The sequence below is a fragment of the Procambarus clarkii genome, chromosome 18, assembly GCF_040958095.1.
Source record: "Procambarus clarkii isolate CNS0578487 chromosome 18, FALCON_Pclarkii_2.0, whole genome shotgun sequence".
NCBI lineage: Eukaryota > Metazoa > Arthropoda > Malacostraca > Decapoda > Cambaridae > Procambarus > Procambarus clarkii.
In genome coordinates this window covers 27,409,303-27,430,390 of record NC_091167.1, presented here as the reverse complement: position 1 = coordinate 27,430,390, position 21,088 = coordinate 27,409,303, and the positions used below count along the sequence as shown (strand labels likewise).

The 21,088-nt window shown below is 38.8% G+C and overlaps 1 protein-coding gene across 5 annotated transcripts; it reads right to left on the bottom strand.

Moving 5' to 3' along the window:
- Positions 1 to 2,449: 2,449 nt before the first annotated feature.
- Positions 2,450 to 20,597, bottom strand: LOC123754272 (uncharacterized protein C3orf38 homolog). 5 transcript variants are annotated; one of them, XR_011229044.1, is made up of 5 exons: positions 20,385 to 20,597; positions 17,613 to 17,783; positions 15,029 to 15,192; positions 5,382 to 11,553; positions 2,450 to 3,508 (listed from the first exon to the last, which is right to left on the bottom strand). XR_011229044.1 is itself a non-coding variant. In XM_045736513.2 (5 exons), the coding sequence occupies exons 3-5, from the start codon at positions 17,737 to 17,739 to the stop codon at positions 10,729 to 10,731; spliced, it is 1,116 nt and encodes a 371-aa protein (XP_045592469.2). In that variant the 5' UTR covers positions 17,740 to 17,783; positions 20,156 to 20,210; positions 20,385 to 20,597; the 3' UTR covers positions 2,450 to 10,728. The 5 variants fall into 5 exon arrangements, 4 of the variants coding, with proteins under 4 accessions (XP_045592469.2, XP_045592467.2, XP_045592470.2 ...); XM_045736513.2 differs by adding an exon at positions 20,156 to 20,210 and having other exon boundaries at positions 2,450 to 11,553; XM_045736511.2 differs by having other exon boundaries at positions 2,450 to 11,553.
- Between the last annotated feature and the right edge of the window lie 491 nt (positions 20,598 to 21,088).

Genomic DNA, 21,088 nt, shown 5'->3' with positions numbered 1-21,088 from the left:
TGATAGAGTACTAACATGTCATTATAACATTCTGTAGTAGCTCTCCAGGCTAAGTGCTGGTCCCTCTAAGCCTAAGGAAGCTGCACCAAGACTTGAGATCCTGTGTAGCATACTGGAAGCCAGGCCCAGAATCTGGTGCTCATTATGAGGCAGTCTGAAGCAGAAGAAACCCCACCAGAAAGCATAAGCACTAAAAGATAACCTAACTGTGATAAGTCTGATCACACCCAGGGACCAATGACTGACCAAAAGGTCAAAAAAGGATGCTGGAAAAAACAGGCAAGAGACTGACATAGGCACCCGAAGCCCAGGGCCAATAGCTCCAGAACCACCAGCCATTCAACCCAGAAATAGTAAGGCGCATAACCGCAGGTAGGTCAAAACCAGGAAGTACACAAATGACTGCACCCCTCCAGGTACAAGAGTGCCAGAATACTCAGGGACCCCCACCCCTGAAGACAATAAAAAATCCAAATCTCTTGCTGAGGCAACATATGATCCAGAGCTGCCATAGGAATCTTCTCCACAACCCTCTACCACAATATTGGGAGGAAGGAGATGGTATGCAAATCAGAGGCCATTATCTCCCTTAAAGGCTAGACACTTGTTGGGATGTGCCACACAAACCAAAGGCTGAGGTTACCATCAAAATCTAGAAGGGCACAGCCAGATCACCAAGGTCAACAGTTCATCCAGCACCTTTATCTGGCGACACGAGCTGATGCCCCTGAGGGGGAAAAACAGGGATGCGAATCTTCCCAAGATGACAAATCCTGACCAGAGCTAGAGGCACTGAAAAGTGGGGTTTGTTGGAAAATCGGTAACATGTGGACCCCTCAGCAGTCGGCAATACTGCACCTAGATAACAGTTCAAAGGCACACAAGGGAGTCTGCCAGATGACCAGCCCAAAGCCTGTGTCAATATAGGTGTGTTTTCCTGGAACATTGTGGTACTGGTGAACCTTGTTTAACATCTGAGTTAGGTTCCTGAAAACTGCGACTTTAAGTGAAACTAAAAAACCTCCATAGGCCTAGTGTTACAAGTAAGGCTTACATTTCTAAGGTACCAGGAATGATTATGATTGGAAATGTTTTCATTTGTCCACCTTGTCACACTTGTTACTTTTAACTTTGTTACTTTGGTCTTTCATTAGGATTATTAACCATTAAAAATCATTTACCTGTCATGCCTTCTTATCCAAGAAATTGTTTAGTATCAAGCTTGGAACTCTCAGAGAGTTTGTGATTGCCTGACAAGATTTTGTTTTGGCAGCAGCTAAATTCACTTAATTATTTGACATAGGCATATGGTTGTATACAAGTACTGTACAACATTTACCTGAGGGGCCACAAACACACTAGTGACCTCAACGAGGACAGGAAGTCGGCGGCTTGTCAAATGGGCCCCCCATTTGCCCAGATGATCTTTTTCCAGTTGTACAGCATTTTAAAACTCGCCAGAGGTTTGGCATTTACGACTTTGGTGGGTAGGCAGTTCCATTGGTTTATAACCCCTATGAGTGAAAAAGCATCTCCTGTTCTCGGTTCTTTATTGTGGCTTGTTAAGCTTGAAACCATTGCTCTTCGTTCATGTTACATCTGATCTTTTTAAGAAATTGTGTGAATCGACATCCTCCAAAATTGTTCAGTACAGTACTGTACTTTAAAAGTCTCGATGAGATCTGCCCTGTCATGCCTGGTTTGCAGTGTTGTTAGCCCTCAACTGTTCTTGATACGAAAGATAACTTTGCTCTGGAATGGAATGCTTTTTATTGCCCGGTGTTGCACTTTCTCCAGAGCAGCTGTCTTTCTGAATTTGAGGTCTCCATGCTTGGGTACAGTAATCCAAATGGGGGTTGCACCAAAGATTTACACAATCAAATAACATTCTACGCTTGATTATTCCTTGGATATGATTAGCTATTTTTTTTACTGCCACACCCACTTGTTGTGCAACTTTCAGTGAATAATGAATTCTGACTCCAAGGTCTTTTTTACTTCATCAATCTGTTGTAAAGTGCTATTAATTTGGTAGTTATGACATGGATTGTTGCACCACATCACAACTACCATATTTTTAACATTATCATTGTTATGCTTGTTTTGGTAAACGTACAAGTAGACTCAAAGATGTTGATTGTATAAATAGGTGGCTAACTGATTTAATACCATGCTCAAAACATGCTCTTAATTCAGGGACCAATGGAAAAACCAGTCGTATGATAAATGTGCAGTTATCAAAAGATAATTTAAAAGTTGTTAGATATCATTTAGTATGGAACATCCAAGCAAAAAGACTCAAGATAAATGATGTCAGAGGAGTCAAGTTTCACAGGATTTTATTGATGTGCTGTACATACAACTCAAAAGTAGTGGGAAAGCAAAATTTCCAATCATGAATATGATCAAATAAATTATTTCAATGTTTGGGATAATAAAAAAAGTTGGGTTACAAACTTAAAATAGTTTATTAAAAAGATATAGTTTCATCGGCACAAGTACAGTACAGTAGCATTAACAGTCAATGAGTGATTATGTAATTTCTCTTAACAGTAGGTCCCGCATCACCCCAAACTACTCGTCTACTTCCCCTCCACACATGCATGGTGCTTAATGATCCAACCCATCCTCCAAAAATTACAGTATATGGTTGTACAATAAAGTTTGTGTTTTGTACTATTGGAATACTAAAGAACATTCTGGACAGAGTAACCATAAACCTAATTTGTTGTAGGCTTAATCTTGGGCCTAATTTAATATATATATACCATATTAGGCCTCAGAAAAAATAGGTTTGGTTTTGCCATCTTTGTCAGATCCTCTACAAAATTAATAGTACAAAATGTGGATTTTTTTGTATTAATAGTCCATGCATTGTACTCTCATCCATGGTAACTATAGGTACTATCATTTTTGGATGACAGGTTGTTGTAATTGATTACAGTACTTGGCCCCAGGCCTAAATCCCAAGAGAATTATAATTACATACTAATAAACTTGGCCACTTCTTCAAAAATTATATAAAAAAAAGATTTCTTAGGAAGTTTTCATTCAGCACATTAAAATATACTTTAAAAAATAACAGCCTACAAACAACACAGTAGAATTCCTATTAAGCTCTAGAGGGCCACTTATTCATGTACAGTCGGCTGCAGCCAAGGAGAAATGAGATTACAGTATTTAAAACATTTAGAAAGTGAGTAGTGTGTATTGTTCCATCATTCTCAATATCTCTATACTTGTTTTTGTATTCTCTCAATGTGACGACTTGAGAAGGGGGAAGAAAGTATTGGAGAAAGCACACGCAAATGAGATTTAATCCTGTTGCTCCATTAAGTCTTCATATGCCCCTAAAGCGTAACTTAAATAGGTGAATCAGGTACATTGTCTCTCAATCACCAAAAGTATATATTTATTAATATTTAGCTTGGTGGCAAACTGCCCATACAAAGTTTATCCCTTTCACTACGGCATTTCCATTTCAGCCCAAGAGATTTCTTGGGTATATCTGGGAGTAAAAATATAAATAAAATATTACTATAAATGAAAAAATATATTGAAAGAAAATGGCCTGCACCATTAAAAAATATTCATGGGGAAAAATTAAAATACAGTACTGTATAATACTTTGAGTCTTCATTTTATAATAGAAAATATGGGCCAAATAACATAATTCTCCACGACATAATTCCGGCATTGAAACACTGAAAATTATGTCTTGGATGGAATGCCCCTTCCCAGAAGGCCCTCAGAAAGTTCCAAAAACTACAGCCTTGGTAACATCAGCCTTACAAACAACACCAGACCTTTTACAAATCCTGCTCACCTACTGGCAGCCAGGCCCTGAATGTGGCTCCCTTAGAGGTGGAGGGGTCTAGGAATCCAAAATCACAACAGTACCAAGAAAAATAACCAACATGCACCCAACACTACCTTCTGAGACTGAGAAGGTAGGCAACAAATGGATTCGAATGCTGCAAAATTTAATTGTTTGGAGCAGTAATTTTAAAATAATACATTGGATATGTTTATAAAGACTCAAACCACCAAGCCCCACAGAGGGGGGACACCAACACTCGTGCACTACCTGGAGAAGAGACCGTCCACAACTTAAGAAGTCTGAACCACCCCCAGGGAAGTTAACCCTGGAAGAGCAAAGGCAAAGACATCACCATCCCCAGACTTATTTACCTAATAAAATAATGCACAACTGGCGTAAGTACAACTGCAGTACAGTGGAATACAGTAATATACACTATGTACATATGCAAACATAATCAGGTGTGAATCAGGAATAAAGTGTGTTCCATTCAGAAACTGTGGGGCAGCAGACAGATGAATGAGTAAATGGCCAATGATGACAACAAAGGAGACACCGAGTGAACCATATCTGGCCTCCGCCAGCCAAGGTAGAGACAGCTGAGAAAGCCAGTTGAAACAAGGTCATAAGTGTCGAAGACCTAACCAGATAAGGGCTGCAAAAGTCTACATCAGAAAGCCTAGCCCCGCAAGCCTTGCAGCTTGCGGAGCTAGGCTTTCCAGGCCATTTTGATCAGGCTGCTCAAGAAGGCAGCCTGGTCAAAATCAAATTTCAGAGCAAAAAATGACACACACCCATGGGTGAAAGGATACTAAAATTCCAGCAAGTTGCTTGATGGAGGCAACAGGAATGTCCAGTAGGGTAAAAAATACTGAAGCCCATCCTATGTAGCTCCAATCAGGTGGAGAAGCCACAATAACACAATAAAAAAAATACATACTACATAAGAAAACCACTCTAGCCGCTGAAACTGTCATGCAGGCAGGTCAGGTGAAGCATCTGGACAAAACAAACATCAAACTCAAACCTGAAGCAGTCAATGAGGGAGGGCGTAGGCAGCCTCAGATCGTGAAATTCACATGCATAACTCAAGTGCACCCATGGCTAAAGTGCATGGCCCCTAACACCTGCAGGAGATAGGCAATATATACACCAAGAGGTGTACTACACTTTTTACACAGGTGAGTACACGAACAGATGACTGCCGACTCCTGTTAGCAGGCTGAGAGCTTTCCATTCCTATAGCCTTAACCACTATTTTCTCTGGAATACGACTTGCTAGTTGTTTAACAACTAGGTACCCAATCACTGCTGGGTGAACATAGACATACAGCTAAGGAGTGGCACCTAATCGATCCTTCCCGGCCAGGATATGAACCTAGGCCAAATCACTCACAAAGTGCAGGGCGAGTGTGTCACCACTGCTTCAACTAGCCAAGTGGAATTTTAGGGCATACTCAATGTGGGTTGTGTACACTTATGAAATGTAAACAAAAGCAAACAAAGTAATTTCCTCAGGAAAGTGTAATGTTCCAAGGAAAGCAAATACAATACCACTAACCTGAAAATTAGAAGCCAATGATGGGGTCCCATCAGAGGTTACAGGTGTTAGACACTACACCCGGTGGAAGTGAGAGGGCAGGCTGACCAAGACCTGAAGTAACTTGGGCTACCATCTGATGCTAGTCAGGTGTATTCCTTCAACCAGTCTTTTGTATTGTTGCACCTATGCTTTCTGGTGGGGTTTCCCCAGTTTTGTGGTTGATCTCTGATCCTTGCTCCCTTCATCAGAATGTGAGCAGATTCTGGTGCTATGTCCCGGTAGGCGACGGATGGATATCAGAGGGCTGGTGTGATGGGCTAAGACTTGGTGGTACCAGAGCTAAGTACGGGGAATTAAAGAGGGGCCTTCCCAGAAACAAATCTGAATTCTTTAAATTTTTTCCTACGCTGATTTTCTCACTGATTGGTGTTTTTTGCTATTTTACTGCTGCTTTATATTAAATATAAAGCTATTTCATATTTATTATTAATCAGTACAACACTGATAATCATGACCGAGTCTTAAACAGTAATTAATTACTCCATGTGAAATTTTATATCTACTGTACCAAAGGGTGACAATTTTGTGTGTCACTGCAAAATGGCTACAGCTACCAATCTCATTCCTGTTCTAATAGCTAGATGTCTGGACACACACATTTCAGGATATTGAAACAAATTTGATATGTACACATAGAAATCACAATAGCGGGATACATCAAATGAACAAATCCACAAGGGCTACGTCAAATCCACAAATTAGGTTCGATCCCTCATCACGGCCCTTGTGGATTTGTAAATTTGATATGTACAGTATTTGACAACACTCACCTATCGTAATAAGTAATTTTTGTTTTTGTGAAGCTGCTGTTTAATGCTTATTGCAGCAAAAGGATTAAAGGTAAACTGAATTATTCACCATTTATGACAAGACATTATCATTTCCCTATTTTCAAATAATATAGGGGTGAAGAGGGATCAGCCTGAAAACAATAGAGACCAATATAGGAAAAAGACAGTTAAGGATATTACAAAGCCCACCCACCTATTCATTATATCTTTCACATTGTATACCGTAGCATCACAGTCAGCATCGTCACACACTCAAGGAAAGCATCAACAGCAGCACCCAACCACTTAAAACTAGATGTAAAGTACTTTCAATGAATGGTTGTATGTAGATGCCAAATTTCAAACATTCATTCCACTTTTCAAACATTCACTCCACAATACTGTATTTTTTGTGTGTTGTTCATGTTTAATCTGTACTTCCTCATACACATAAATAAAAATTATCCATGACACAAATGAAACTTAAACACTGTCCTGTAAGCATCGAAAACAAAAGACCAACTCAAATAATCATTCATTACCAAACAAACCAAAATATTGGTTTGCAATGGTTAAGTTATACACAGAAAATCTAATGCTTCAAATTCATATGTGCAAGCCAAGGAAAAGTGGTTACAGGAGCTTGTTCCATGACAAAACTCATCGCAAGAATGTTAAAAAATATACCAAATACAAAAAGAAATTACAAACAGCCACGTGCTTTGCGAATGCTTCTATCCAAAAATACCAGTTTCCTGATTAGGTTGGTTTGGATACTCAAGTTCAGGAAGTGCAAAGTTCACACAAAATGATTTGAATATCTCATCAGGTAAGTGTCCACTAGCCCTCGCGTCCTGGGGTGGTTATGGGTGGTTGGGTGGAAGATGGGCCTAGTTTGCCCACCAACTGTGTTGGATGCCACTTTAGTGGCTAGTACCCTGTGACGGCACAGATTCACGGCCTAGTGTTCCCACTGTTCTGATTTGTCACTAATCTGCTGTGTTCTTTCCGTGAATTTGTTGTATATATCGTCACAATCTAGGAACATCCGTGCACCACGTCAGCTCCAAATGCACCCATTGTCCCAGTGAAAGCTTCAACAATCTGGATACATAAAAGAAACAGGTCAGTGATGACATTTGAGAAGAACGTTGAAAGCGGAGTCCCGAGAAGTGTCGTGTGCACTGGATATGGCATTAACAAGAGTACTGTTTATGATCTTACGGTTAAATCTATAATTTTTTTTTACTATTTCTCTAGAAGTGAAAGTGATAAGGAAATACGAAATAGAAACATAGTAAGTAAAGCAAAAGTCGAGTGTGTTGATAATGCAGTGTGGCAGTGATACAAACAGAAGCATGAAGAAGAGGAAGATGATGAGGGCAGATTTTGAAGGATTTGCGGCCAAGAAAGTTAGCGAGAAGAAAAAATTAAGAGGAAGAAACAATTAAGAAAAATTAAGAAGAAAAAATTAAAACCTAGCCAAGGGGATTAATTCCCCACATCTGAGAGCAGAACTGGTGACTGAAACAATAGAAAATGACATAGATAAGTGGATAGATTATGAAGCAGCAGCCCCAACCTTTCAAAACATGACTAATGATGAAATTAGAAATATATTTACAGAAAACGAGCCAGAAGAGTGCAACGAAAATGATGGTGAGGAAGGGGAAGAAGATGAAGAAGCATTAAAGGTAAAATGTAATATGGAAATAGTTCAACATTTTGAAGGCATTATGGCATTTATGAAAACGAGTAACAGTGAGTTTAAAATTAAGGACATGATGAGCCTGTATAATTTGTATATGAGGTTTTTGAAAACAAGAGCAAAGGGAATGAAATAAATATAAATTAGAGTCTTTTGCAAAGGCTTCTAAGAAAGCTCACATTGCCCCACCTGCACCTAACTCATCACATGTTGACCCAAATGTGCTAACATTTGAGGTTACCTTGTAACTATTAGTCTAGTATAACTAGCCGTGGAGAGGGGGGGGGGGACCTGCTGCCTGGGTAACAGCTTCTCTCCCGAACCAACCTACCCTGACTTTGCACCCTGGTGAGGCCACTCCAGACCAGGCCGACACCAGAGCGCAACTCCATAGTTTCCCGAGACTGATGGATGCCTACTACTACTACTACTACTATTAGTCTCCACTTCAGTCAACTCAACACCAACATCCATCACCACCTCTTCCATGTAAATAACACTGCTCCATCAACACTGATAATAAAGATAGCAAGTGGATCAGGACCTCTCGTATTGGAGAGTATATGCTATGAACTTGTCAATTTTCCCTTAGATTTAAACACTGCTTATTCACTGACGGGTCTCACCCCCGAGGGGTTCGCATAGCACTTGGCTGTCGGTACATCCATATGATTGATTTTTTGTTGGCATTTTTTTTTTTTTTAGCTTTCAGCACAGTACAGGCTTATAATACCGTACAAATAAAATTAACTGAAGGTCCTGCATACTGGAATTTGTGAAAAAAAAAAATACTATTGACTATAACTTTGTCAAATAAAATTTAAATTTAGTTAATGTTACAATAGCTGTACAGCCTCATAAAATGATTTCAAGGGTAATTTTCAATGCAACAAAAATCAAATTAATAGTTAATGTAATAGTTCTTTTTTAAGCATTGCAGTTTTTGTACAAAGTCAGTACATTTTCTAAATTAACTTTTTATTCAGCGAGTAGAAAAGGTGAATAATAATAATATGCTAAGAACACAAACACACACACACATGAACAAGAGAACACAGATTCAAGCTAAAAAAAAAAAAGTGCCATAAAAAAATATTAGAAAGTTTTCTTTTGCAAACAGTGGTAGACGGTGGGAACAAACTAATTGAGATGGTGGTGGAGGCCAAAACCGTCAAGTAGTTTCAAAGCATTATACAGTATGACAAAGAGTACTGGGAAGACGGGACACCATAAGCGTAGCTCTCATCCTGCAACTGCACTTAGGTAATTACACAAACACACACACACAGAGGCATGCTTACATGGGAGCACACACACGTATACACCGTATATTAGAAATCTGCATGGTCACACCTCGGTCAAATGTAAATGAACAGACAATTACATAGTACTTGCTTACAGCGAATAAGTATGATTTTGGACACAAAATGTCCACAAAACAATATAAGATATTGTATTAACTTAATATATATACAAGTTAAATTTAGCATCTTTATCCTATCCTAAAGTATTAAAATAATAAACGTAGCATCTGGACATTATTGTAAAGTATACAGAAAAGATTAAAGTAATATTTGGGCACTGTCTTAAATGTATACAAAAAATATCAGTAATGTTATACTGTATTAAATAACATTATTAATGTTAAATATAGGAGTTTTAAGAGTCAAATACAGCATTATTAAATGCAATATCCAAGTGTTGAATTTTTGCTTTAATTGAACATTTAATATCTGGACATTGTCCTAATGTGAACAGAATAAATACAAAAAAATTGAAGAGTTAAAACAACAGTTTTAGATACAATAAATGATGAAATCTGAACACTTTCCTAAATGTTAATCTACAAGCAATCATTACAACTAGCTTACTCATATGCAAGGCAATTGATTATTAACATTTACCCTCTAGAGCAGCATTTCTCAATCTTGGGTCTGCAAGAGATAGTGATAAATAAGTTAATTCTAATCATGTATTTTTGAGCCATTTTTGAGTTAAATTTTCTCATTTAACCAGCATCAAGAGTAAAGACAGAAAGTGTGCCCTTTTCGTTGCCAATGAAATCTGTGTGTGAGAGTATCTAGTGTACGACCCTAAATTATTTCAAGGGTACACCCTAGGGAAGTGATATCGTCCCCGTTGAGAAAGGGTGCCCTAGAGGATTCAACCGCACCATAGAAGATATATAATTAACCTGTTATATGCAGAATTTATCAGCACTAAATACAATGTATCTCTCTTTTTCCCCTCAACTACCAACACCAGTCTCATTAAACTACCATCCTGCACGTTTCATTCCTTAGAAAGGAAGCTGCTGGCTTCCTGTCCCCATTGAGGCAACTAGAGATGGTGGCCCTTGAGTAAAATACAAATGAAACTATGGCTGCTCTCAACTATTACCATTCTTAATAACTCTCTTGCTCCTCCTGTGCTCTGTACTCTAACCACTTTTCTCAATTATGAACATCTTCACTTACAATTGGTGTGATCAGATACAGTACACAAATTAACAGGCACAGACATACCATTATAATCAAGTCATACAGACAGAGTGTTAAACAAAACAGGCACAGACATGCACACACACCCACACGTACATACATACATACGTTTTAGCACAAATGCACTTCACCAATACACTCGCTCTCCAACTCGCACTCATGCTTACCCACCACCTGTCACTCTCACTCTTATTACTCTGTCTCTAGTACTGCATTACTGGAAATGGCTACTTGAAGTAAATGAATGGTAAATGTAAAGCAATTATCACAGCTCTTATTTCTCTCACATTCAGAGATAAAAAAATTTGTCCAAAAGTAGTCCCATTTCAGGTTTCTATTTCAAACACTTGACATGGAGGTAGGCTTGGAGGTGAACCTAGAATGCTGCACTGTTTTAAATTGATTTTTATGTACATTATCTTCCAAGCATGATCATTTGGACTGCACACAAGGCCAGTTTCTTGCTCAAAGATACCTACAAACGAATCTTTATGATGTAAGGTCCCACAACAACAAATCTTTACCATTCCATAATCAGACTTGTAAGCCTGTGTTCCATTTTCTAAATTTGGACTGAATAGAATCTTAAACTCAACAAAAGTGTCTCTCAATAGTCCAAAAGTGTTGCCTCCACCTTGAGCATGTCTCTCACCACTCGACTGGCCAATGAAGTAAATATCTGTGTAGCTGTTGTTGTAAAAAATATCTTCTCGAAAGGTATCACCAGGTAGGTGGATGCACTCTGGCTGCAAACGATTCACCATTCTAAAATACCACTCACAGAAGTCTCGTGTAAACTCGTCACTTCTCATAACATTTACTACTGGTTGAGCAAAAGGTGCAACAACACATACAGATTGGTTCCCTTCATTGGTACAACATTTATCTGCTTGAATGCCTGTTGTACATTCTCTCTCCACAGACTGACCAGTACCTACACTGGTGCTTATAGGATTGTGTGAAGCATTAATTCTAACAGAGGAGGCGATAATGTCTACGTCCGTTTTGCCACCACTTGTGCTCCGGAGTTTAATTCTAACCCTTGAGACTTCATCTTTTCTACCTTTGGGACCTTCAGTTTCAGGGTCTGAATATGCTCTTCGTTTTGTACCCGGATGCCCTGTAACTTCCTGTGTGCCACATTGCTTTGCCTATGAAAAATAAGCATAAAATGAGTGTGAAGTAAAATAAATTTCATAGATGTGTGTAAGATAGACAAACTTGAACAGAGCATGCATTGGGGCTGCCTGGCAAGGCCAAGGTTAGGGTGAAGTGTGTAATCTCTGAACACAGGAAAGTTAATGTTCTCAGTTAAATAAAAAAAAGTTATCCAGTACAGTATTCAGTTTATTGCAAAAGTTATGCTTTGATTTGATTTGAAAGAAATGTTGTTCTATAAAATAACTTGAATGTACACTGTACATGTAATATCCAAATAGATGGTAAAACAAAAACAAAATTTGAGCGTAAAATATGCTTTACCTTATGATTCTGAAAAGAAACATGCACTTGGATGATACAGATATTGTTCACAAATATATTCCCCAAATTTCCACATTAAGATATCTACCTCATTAACATACTGTACATGCTTACGAGATATATGCAGATGCTACAGTGATTTAGTAGTACTTTTTTACCAAACAATGTATGAAATTTATATTTTGTAAATGGCTTGTGCCCGGCGACCACCAACCTTACCTTACTAGGAACCATTTGTTTGAATGCTGGCTTAAAAGAAGAATTTCAGAATATGTCCTACCTGATTGTGCTTTGATCTTGATTAAGCACAAAGAATCACTATACTGTACCTTTAGAAAATCCAGACCGATGCAGCTCAGAAAAAGGAATTTGTGGGGTTGTGAACATAAGACGTCAAGGACGAAAGTGTCTGGTGCAATGAAAGCCCTGGTTAGGAAGAATACGATAAGAGGAAGGAAGGGAATTACAGTATCGGGAAAAAGTGACAAGTCATTACCACTACAGTATATAGCACTTGGAAGGGGTCAGGATAAGGATTTGGGATGGGACATGGGGGAAAGGAATGATGCCCAACTACTTGGACAGTCGAGGATTAAACACAGACCTGCATGAAGCGAGACCGTCGCTCTACCATCCAGCCCAAGTGGTTGGATTACAGATAATGGATATTTAAACATTTGGAAATGACATGTAAGGGAAGTGTTGACCAAACCACACACTAGAACGTGAAGAGACGACAACATTTCGGTTCGTCCTGGATCATTATCAAGTCGATTGTGATGAGAGGAAGGAGGTAGAGGCAATAAATAGGCAAGAGAGAGAGGTGAAGAGAAAGAAATCTTAAAAGGCAGAAAAAGCAAGGCAAAAGAAACAGAAGGTAAGGTGTAAAAAAGTGGGTAATAATAGCAATAAGAAAGGGATCGTAAGAGAGAAGACTGTTTAATTTCTACGATGCTCTACCTTCTTTTAAGCAGCCTTTTCATGCCTTTGAGCCTTCCCTTCTTGCCGCCAAACGTCAAAAGAACCAGCTTAGGTTTCTTAAAGACAGTCTTGCGGAGCAAGTTCTCCCTCTTTCGTTATCTCATTTTCTCCAGTTCAACACTTTGGGTTCTCCTTTTCCTGAATATGCCCATCTCTTTCTCTCTTACGATCCCTTTCTTAAATTATTATTATTATTACCCACTTTTTTTACACCTTACCTTCTGTTCCTTTTGCCTTGCTTTTTCTGCCCCTAAGATTTCCTTCTCCTCACCTCTCTCTCTCTTGCCTATTTATTGCCTTTACCTCACAATCACACTCACAATCATCACAATCGACTTGATAATAGTCCAGGACGAACTGAAACGTCGTCGTCTCTTCACTTTCTAGTGTGTGGTTTGGTCAACATCTTTCAGCCACGTTACTGTGACTCCTCATCTGCACGTGTAATGGAAGTCAGAAACTATGAAGATTAGGGAAAGTTTGAGATAATTATTCAATTAGAATGAATAGATAATAACAAATGTGGTGAAGAGCATCAATTCAACTGAATCTGAGGGTAGGTAGGAAAGAGATAGGCCAAGGAAAAGTTAATCTAGTGTGAATAAGTGTGAGAGAGAAGGTGATAAAGTGTGAATAGTGCACAAGAAGTGGCATGGGATAAGTTAAATGTTAAATACAGTGGTACCTTGGATTACGAGTGTTCCTGGTTACGAATTTTTCGGGTTACGAGCAGGATTCGCTCGGAAAATTTGTATCGGGATACGAGCATTGCATCGGGACATGAGCGTGTTGATACGCATACAGGCCGACCTAGCGCGTGGTGGCAAGGCGATCGCCCCTCAGTTTACCAGTGCCTCACGCTCAGTGACTATCCCGCCTCAATTCTTCACCAGGATTTACAGTGTTTTGTTGAATATTTGGCCATTTGAGCATAAAAGTTGTTATTATATATCTCGCAATGGGTTCCAAGAAAGCCAGTGGTAAGGTTCAACCTAAGAAAATAGTTGTGAGAAGAGGCAGTAGAGGATGTCCATTCCTCATTAAGAAAATGTGTGAAGTATGGGAAGAACTGCAAAGTTTTGTTGAAAAAACTCGCCCAGATAAAGCTGTAGCAGACCATTGCATTGACCTTTTAAATGACAATGTGATGTCACACTTACTACAGACAAGTATTAAAATGTAGGGAAAAACCAGTGTCTTTAGACAGATTCTTAGTAAGACAAGCAAGCAGTGAGCCACAAGCAGGTCCTAGTGGTATGCAGGCAATCATGCCAGAGAGTGCACACAGGAGAAGTCCTCACTGCCTGATATTATAATAGAAGGGGACTCCCCTTCCAAACACTAACACTTCTCTACCCCACTCCTCAACATTTTCCATAAGCCAACAGCAGTCATCAGCAAGGGTAAGCAATAACTTGAACATACAGGTAGTTTTGTAGTGTAGATTTCGATGAATTAAGTATAAAATTTAGTTTGAAGGGAGGTTTTTGGGTAGTCAGGAGCGGATTAATTCATTTCACATTATTTCTTATGGGGAAATTAGCTTCGGTTTACAAGTTTTTGGGTTACGAACCGTCTCCAGGAACGGATTTAAACTCTTAAACCGAGGTACCCCTGTACTTTACATTTAACAACACGAGAAGCTGTTGTAGATGCTGTGGTGCAGTGTGACAGTACTGACTCTATAAATGCTACAGTATGTAGTGTGGAAGATATGGTGATTAGAAGGGTTTCATTCTGATTATCTTTAACCTTCTTTTCCAATATTTCTTTCACACTGACATCTCCCTACTCCAAGAAAATGGGCAACAGATTCTCATGTGTATTGGTTAACACACTTATTTTGCAAGTGAGAAAGGTATTAGGCTCAAATTCTGGGCAAGGTTAGGTTAATTGGTGCCATTTTGTCACTCAGTTTGCCCCTGTGTACTTAGCAGTAAATAGGGATCTGAATGTAAAACTATTGGTGGATCATGTTCTGGGTAAAACAAGTAGAATAAAGATAAATTTTCTACTCCTGTACCCTCCAATATCTATAAAAAAAAAAAAATTACAAGTGGTCACTAAACTTACCAAAATTAAAAGTAAAGCTCACATACTGTACTGTCAATTACAATAGCTAATGCACTCTCTCATTTGTACTTAAAACCTTCAACAGCTCACCCAGAAGTTCTGTACAGCGATGATCATTTGAGTTTTATTAGCAAAACCCATTGATGATTCTCGATTCTTGTGAAGATAGTTAAAGAGGGCTTGTGCAGTAAGGCGGCGGTAAGAAAACAGCCGTCCCAAGTCTGCCGTGTAAAGTAATATCGTTTCGATGGCCTCTGTAAAAGAAGATGGACTTGTTAGTGTAATTACTGTATAGTGAAGATATACACTGTTGGTGGGGGTATGTGTTAAGATGTAGCCTATGAAAACTAAGTTTCTGGGGTAGATGCTGGAGCCTGGGAGGATCAGTCCCTGACCTTCACCCAGATAATGCCAGGAAGGAAGACACCCAACCCATAAATCTGAAAATACAAGAATTTACAACATTTCGGTCCATCCTGGACCATAATCAGATCATGTGATGGAAAATATAACAAGAAAATAGAGAGTTAGTATAAATGGGGTTAATTCAGAGTGGGAAAATGTTGTAAGCGGAGTGCCTCTAGGCTCTGTCCTGGGACCTCTGTTGTTTACAATATATATAAATGATTTAGAGTCAGGTTTGAGTAGCAACACTGCATTTGCAAATTTGCCGATGATACAAAAATCGGGAGGGAAATAAACACTGAAGAAGACTCATTGTCACTTCAAGTTGATCTAAATAGGGTTTTGAAATGGTCAAAAGATTGGCAGATGCAATTTAATGCTGATAAATGTAAAGTTTTGAGGCTAGGTAATGATGATAGAGTTACAAGATACGAGCTAGATGGTGTTGAGATTGCAAAGTCGGATTGCAAAAGGGATCTGGGAGTAATGATTGTAAGAATTTAAAACCAACGGATCAATGCATGAATGTTCGTAATAAGGCAAATAGGACACTGGGATTTATTAATCAAAGCGTTAGTAACAAGACACATGGTGTTGTTCTTCAGCTACATCTTGCTCTGGTTAGGCCCCATTTAGATTATGGAGTTCAGTTTTGGTCGCCGTACTATAGAACGGATATACTGTAAATTCACTTGAACGTGTCTAACGTAGGATGACAAAGTTAATTCCCCAAATTAGAAACCTGTCATATGAAGAGAGATTAACAAAGCTTAAACTGCATTCACTGGAAAGGCGAAGAGTTAGGGATGACATGATAGAGGTTTACAAGTGGATGAATGGACATAACAAAGGGGATCCCAAACCTAAAGAAACGCCTCCAACCACTGGTTCCAACGAGTTCGCAACAACAACAACCCCAACCCTCGATAAATGCACCCCATCCCGAGCATACCTTTCATTTCTTCCATAGAAGTGTTCCCAGTTATCTATGAAAGATATTGCATTTGATTTGTAATATCTTTCCAGTCGGCAATTGACACCAAGTGCCCTCGACAACCATTCATTTCCAACTCCCTTTCTTGGAAGAATACCACATATGATCGGGATTCCTCCCTTGCTCCTAACTAATTCTATGGCTGTTTTAAATCTCTATCAGTTCCTCACTCCTAACTTGTCCAACATCATTTCCACCTGCACTAATACAAATAATGGGTTTGTTCCCATTCCCAGCACACAACATTACCTAAAAAAAAAAAAAAGTGTGGAAGGTATTTTGTCTCTAATATTGGACAAGATGTAGTATATTAATAAGTCCCTGAGATGAACTTAATCCTCGAGAAAACCAGCATTGAATGTAATGAATTGCCATTTTTCGGGCGAGACCCGAAGGCTCCCCGGAGCTATACTGGGCTGATGCGTATATATTAGGCCGTAGCAACAGTCAGTCAATGGAGTTCTAGCCTACCAGGGACCACGAGCCAGAACCTGGCCCCCTCAGAGAGGCACAAGGAGCAATGGCCTATAGACAACCCCATGTAGTTAGAGGCAGTCTATGTCTGCCATCTACCAGGTCAGGCACCCAGAAAGGTAGGAATCCCAAAACAGACTACAGCTGGTTAAAAATTGCAAATGGAAAGCCAAACAAGCAAGCAGAACTTCCCAATCAAAAAACAAACAAGCATGACATCACCACAGCAGCCGTGCCACTGTCTGAGCAGCTCCCCCCCCCCCTCCCCTGCTGGAGGAGAAAGGGGGGGAAGGAACTGTGCTGACCAGAGAGAGGGAGGGATGCCAGGGAGCCTCCAGGTTTCACCCAGAAAATGTGTCATTTTATTACATTCAGCACTGGTGCTTTCTCTTGTAAATTCATTGTCAGGAGCCGAAAGGTATGTCTCAAACAGACTGGTTGAGGGTTTTTGAATTATGTTGGTATTCATATTGTTATAATAAAGACTATACATTGCATTAGTTTATAACTATTAGTATATTTGTTATTTTAAATGCTGATCACATCTGGTGTCAGCGGTTATCATCTGATAATGGCACTTGTGACAAAAATTTTTGATTTTCTGAAATCAAATTAATGCATATGCTAATACTATTGTGATTTGCATATTAGCATACTAAATACAATTAAGTTAGGAGCAAGTTGTGGTATATCAGTAATGTTACCAAACATTACAGATATGCCACACCACTACCAATGATGAAAACCAATCAAAGCAGAACTAAAGTGACTAAAAATAAATAACATCTTCACACTATGTACCTTGGGAACTCTGAGGCAAAATGCGGTTGCCTGTGGATGTCCGAGCCAGAGACAGGAGATCATCATGGTCCAACGTGTTCAGCAGGTCACGCACATTGGCTTCATGGGAGGAGTTGATGAGATTCATGGCTAAAAGGACCTGCAGCACAGCACTACATTGAAAATAAAATTCTGTGAGAGAAGAAAGAAAGAGAGAGAGATAGAGTTGATCAAATTTGATGACCAAACCACACAACAGAAGATGAGGAGACGATGACGTTTCAGTCTGTCCTGGATCGAACAGGACAGACCGATTATCAAGTCGATTACCTAGACAATCGACTTGATAATGGTCCAGGACGGACTAAAACGGCATCTCCTCCTCCTCCTCTCGTGTGTGGTTTTGTCATCATGTCTTCAGCCATGTTGTGACTCATCATCTGCACTTCATTAAATTTGGCCAAATTAAACAGGTATCCTGGGTCTATGCCAGGCATCTCACAATGCAAATTTTTATAAATATTTGTATTAAAATACTGTACATGTATGTCATTCTTTGTGCAATAATATTATTAATAATAATTTATAATTATAATAAATACAGTAGCAAGATTATAAAGAAATAGAAGGAAGAGGAAGAGGAGGAGGAGAGGAAGGAGAAAAGAATAATAATAATAATACTTTGTACCTTTCCTCAAGACTCCATTACGTTAAATTAAGCTACAACATAATGTTATCTTGTGTCCAAAACTGTACGTTTCTCCATGAGTTTAAAAAAATAGACCAGCTGTGAACCTAAAAATATAAATTTACTCGCCTCTCGGTATTGATATACTTGACTAAATTAGAGTGATGGTATGCATGTTGCAGCGTTCAAACATGTCACTTGTGGGGACAATCTTATGGGTCATCTGATTTTTTTTTTTTTTTTAGTTTAGTTGGTTTATTATGGACCTGTTCGAACATCACGATGGAGTGGGCATTGGTAGAAGTCAGTTATGCAAGTTACAGTGATGCAAGCTTGGGTCATTGGTATACATATGTTATGAATAATGAAGCCTATTTTAGAATTTCATAGGCCTTTCAAAACTATTTTCCTAAATTTACATGAGGCCTGACACTAGTGGCTTCGACGAGGATAGGAAGCCGGCAGCTTGTCAAAGGTACACCCATTTGCCCTGATGATCTTATTCAGTTGGATTTTAAAATTTATCAGAGTTTAAGCCTTTATGGCTTAAATGGATGGGTAGGCAGTTCCATGGGTTTATAACCCTGTGGGTGAAAAAGCATCTGCTGTTCTCAGTCCTACACTGTAGCTTGTTGAGCTTGAAACCACTGCTCCTTGTTTGTGTTACATCTGACTTTTTGAAGAAATTTTCTAGATCAACATCCTCCAAATTGTTCAGTATTTTGACATATATTCAGTATTTTATAAGTCTCAATGAGATCCACCCTGTCATGCCTGGTTTGCAGTGTTGTTAGGCCTGTGACCCTCAACCGTTCCTGATATGAGAGTTGATTTAGCTCTGGAATAGATTTTGTTGCCCAGTGTTGCACTTTCTCCAGAGCAGCTATGTTTTTCTGAAGATGAGGTCACCATGCCTGGATGCAATAATCCAAGCACCAGAGACTTATTTATTTATATATTTATATATACATATATACAAGAAGGTACACTGGGTTTATGAGAGTATATAGCATTGATATTTTTACATTTTTGTAAAGCCCCTAACACGCATAGTGTTTCGGGCGGTCCTTAATCTAATAGATAATTTAAAGTAGGTAATTTGAAGCAAAATTGAAGAATATTAACAGGTACATTGTAAGAAAATTTGAAGAAAATTAATAGATACATTGTAGTATAATTTGAGGATTATCAACAGGTACATTGTAGCATAATTTAAGGATTAATAGGTGCATTGTAGTAAAATTTGCATTCAACATAACCATGATATAATTCGATAGCAGTGATTACAATGGTGAAGTTGTATGGCTTAGAACTATATATTGGGGAAGTAGATAGCACAAAATGCAGTGCGAGTTTGAAGCACTAGGTATGAATCTATGAGGATGAAATTAGGTACTTTTTGGTTTTATTTTTGAATAAGACACAGGTGGGACAACCTTTTAATTTGTTAGGGAGCGAGTTCCATAGACTAGGTCCCTTTATTTGCATAGAGTGTTTACACAGATTTAGTTTGACTCTGGGGATATCAAAGATATATTTATTTCTGATGTGGTGCTCATGGGTTCTAATACATCTGTCCAGGAAGTTTCAGATTGGGATTTGCATTTAGGAATAAGGTTTTGTACATGTAAATGTCACAAAAGAATGTGTGGAGCGAGTTCATGTTTAGCATATTAAGGGATTTAAATGGGAGGAGGGGGGGGGGCTGAGTGTTGCCTGAAAACAGAGTTTGTTATTGTTCTGATGGTAGATTTTTGCTGGGTGATGATGGGCTTGAGGTAGTTTGCAGTGGTTGAACTTATACAATCAAATGACTACCATCTAAGCTTGATTATTCCTTGGGTTTGGTTAAAAAAAAATTTACTGCTGTTCTCACTTGGTGTGTGCAACTTTCAGTGAATGATGGATTCTGTCTCTTCTTTATCAATCAGCTGCAAGGTAATACAGTACTGTTAATTTGGTAACAGTACAAGCTATGCTAAATGCACAACTTATACTTCATTCTAACTGTCTTAACTCCTCAAACCAGCCCCAACCATCAAGGCCGACCAATCATGCCGTTCCTTGTTCACGAACCTCGGCTATATTTGTGAATAAGAACCTACCAGACTTATATGTTGTCACGTTAAGGTTCTGCGCTACTCCATCTAGTCCTCAGCGCGTCACTGACTCTGTGTCATCACTCCCAACACCTCAAAGGAGAATTTATGTTCCGTAATTTCCTAGAAAAACACAAAAATATCGCTCTTATCTTAAGACGTCCTATAATCCACGTTAAGACACGTCCAGTCTCTTACAACCAGAGTTTCCCTTCTGGATATACTCAGAGGATTACGTATATAATTGTTTTATTTATACACTGCAACATCATTCAGCACGATTAAATACCATGGTTACGACAGGTTACTCTCCAAAATATTCATGATTATGAAAAGTATTTTCGTTAAAGAAATTCTGTAAATTTAACGTTGTTTATATACCCTTTAAGGGATCTCAATCTTAATATGCATGACCGGAAAATTTAGTTCCCGTTTTCTATAGTCGGGGACAGTAATTGAAATTGAAATTGAAATAAGTTTATTGAGGTAAAATACACACAAAGGGATGAGGTAGCTCAAGCTATTCTCACCCCATTCAGTACAACGTGTTAATATATACATAGACACACATCACAAATAAACATATTGCCAAACATTCTGAGAGGTAAACATATACATTTCCTCCTTCACAAGTAGTATGTTATCAGACGTACACACAAATACTTTTATGACCTTGGTATACTGTATAGACAATTTGCAAGAGACATGCA

What these genes read in the sequence shown, in the direction of transcription:
- LOC123754272 (XM_045736513.2), bottom strand. Translation starts at nt 17,739, where the DNA reads ATGAATCTCATCAACTCCTCCCATGAAGCCAATGTGCGTGACCTGCTG. An exon ending in TTTGCCTCAGAGTTCCCAAG is followed by an intron (nt 15,193 to 17,612) that starts GTACATAGTGTG and finishes CTTCTTTTACAG; the next exon opens with AGGCCATCGAAACGATATTA. An exon ending in TCGCTGTACAGAACTTCTGG is followed by an intron (nt 11,554 to 15,028) that starts GTGAGCTGTTGA and finishes TATTTTTCATAG; the next exon opens with GCAAAGCAATGTGGCACACA.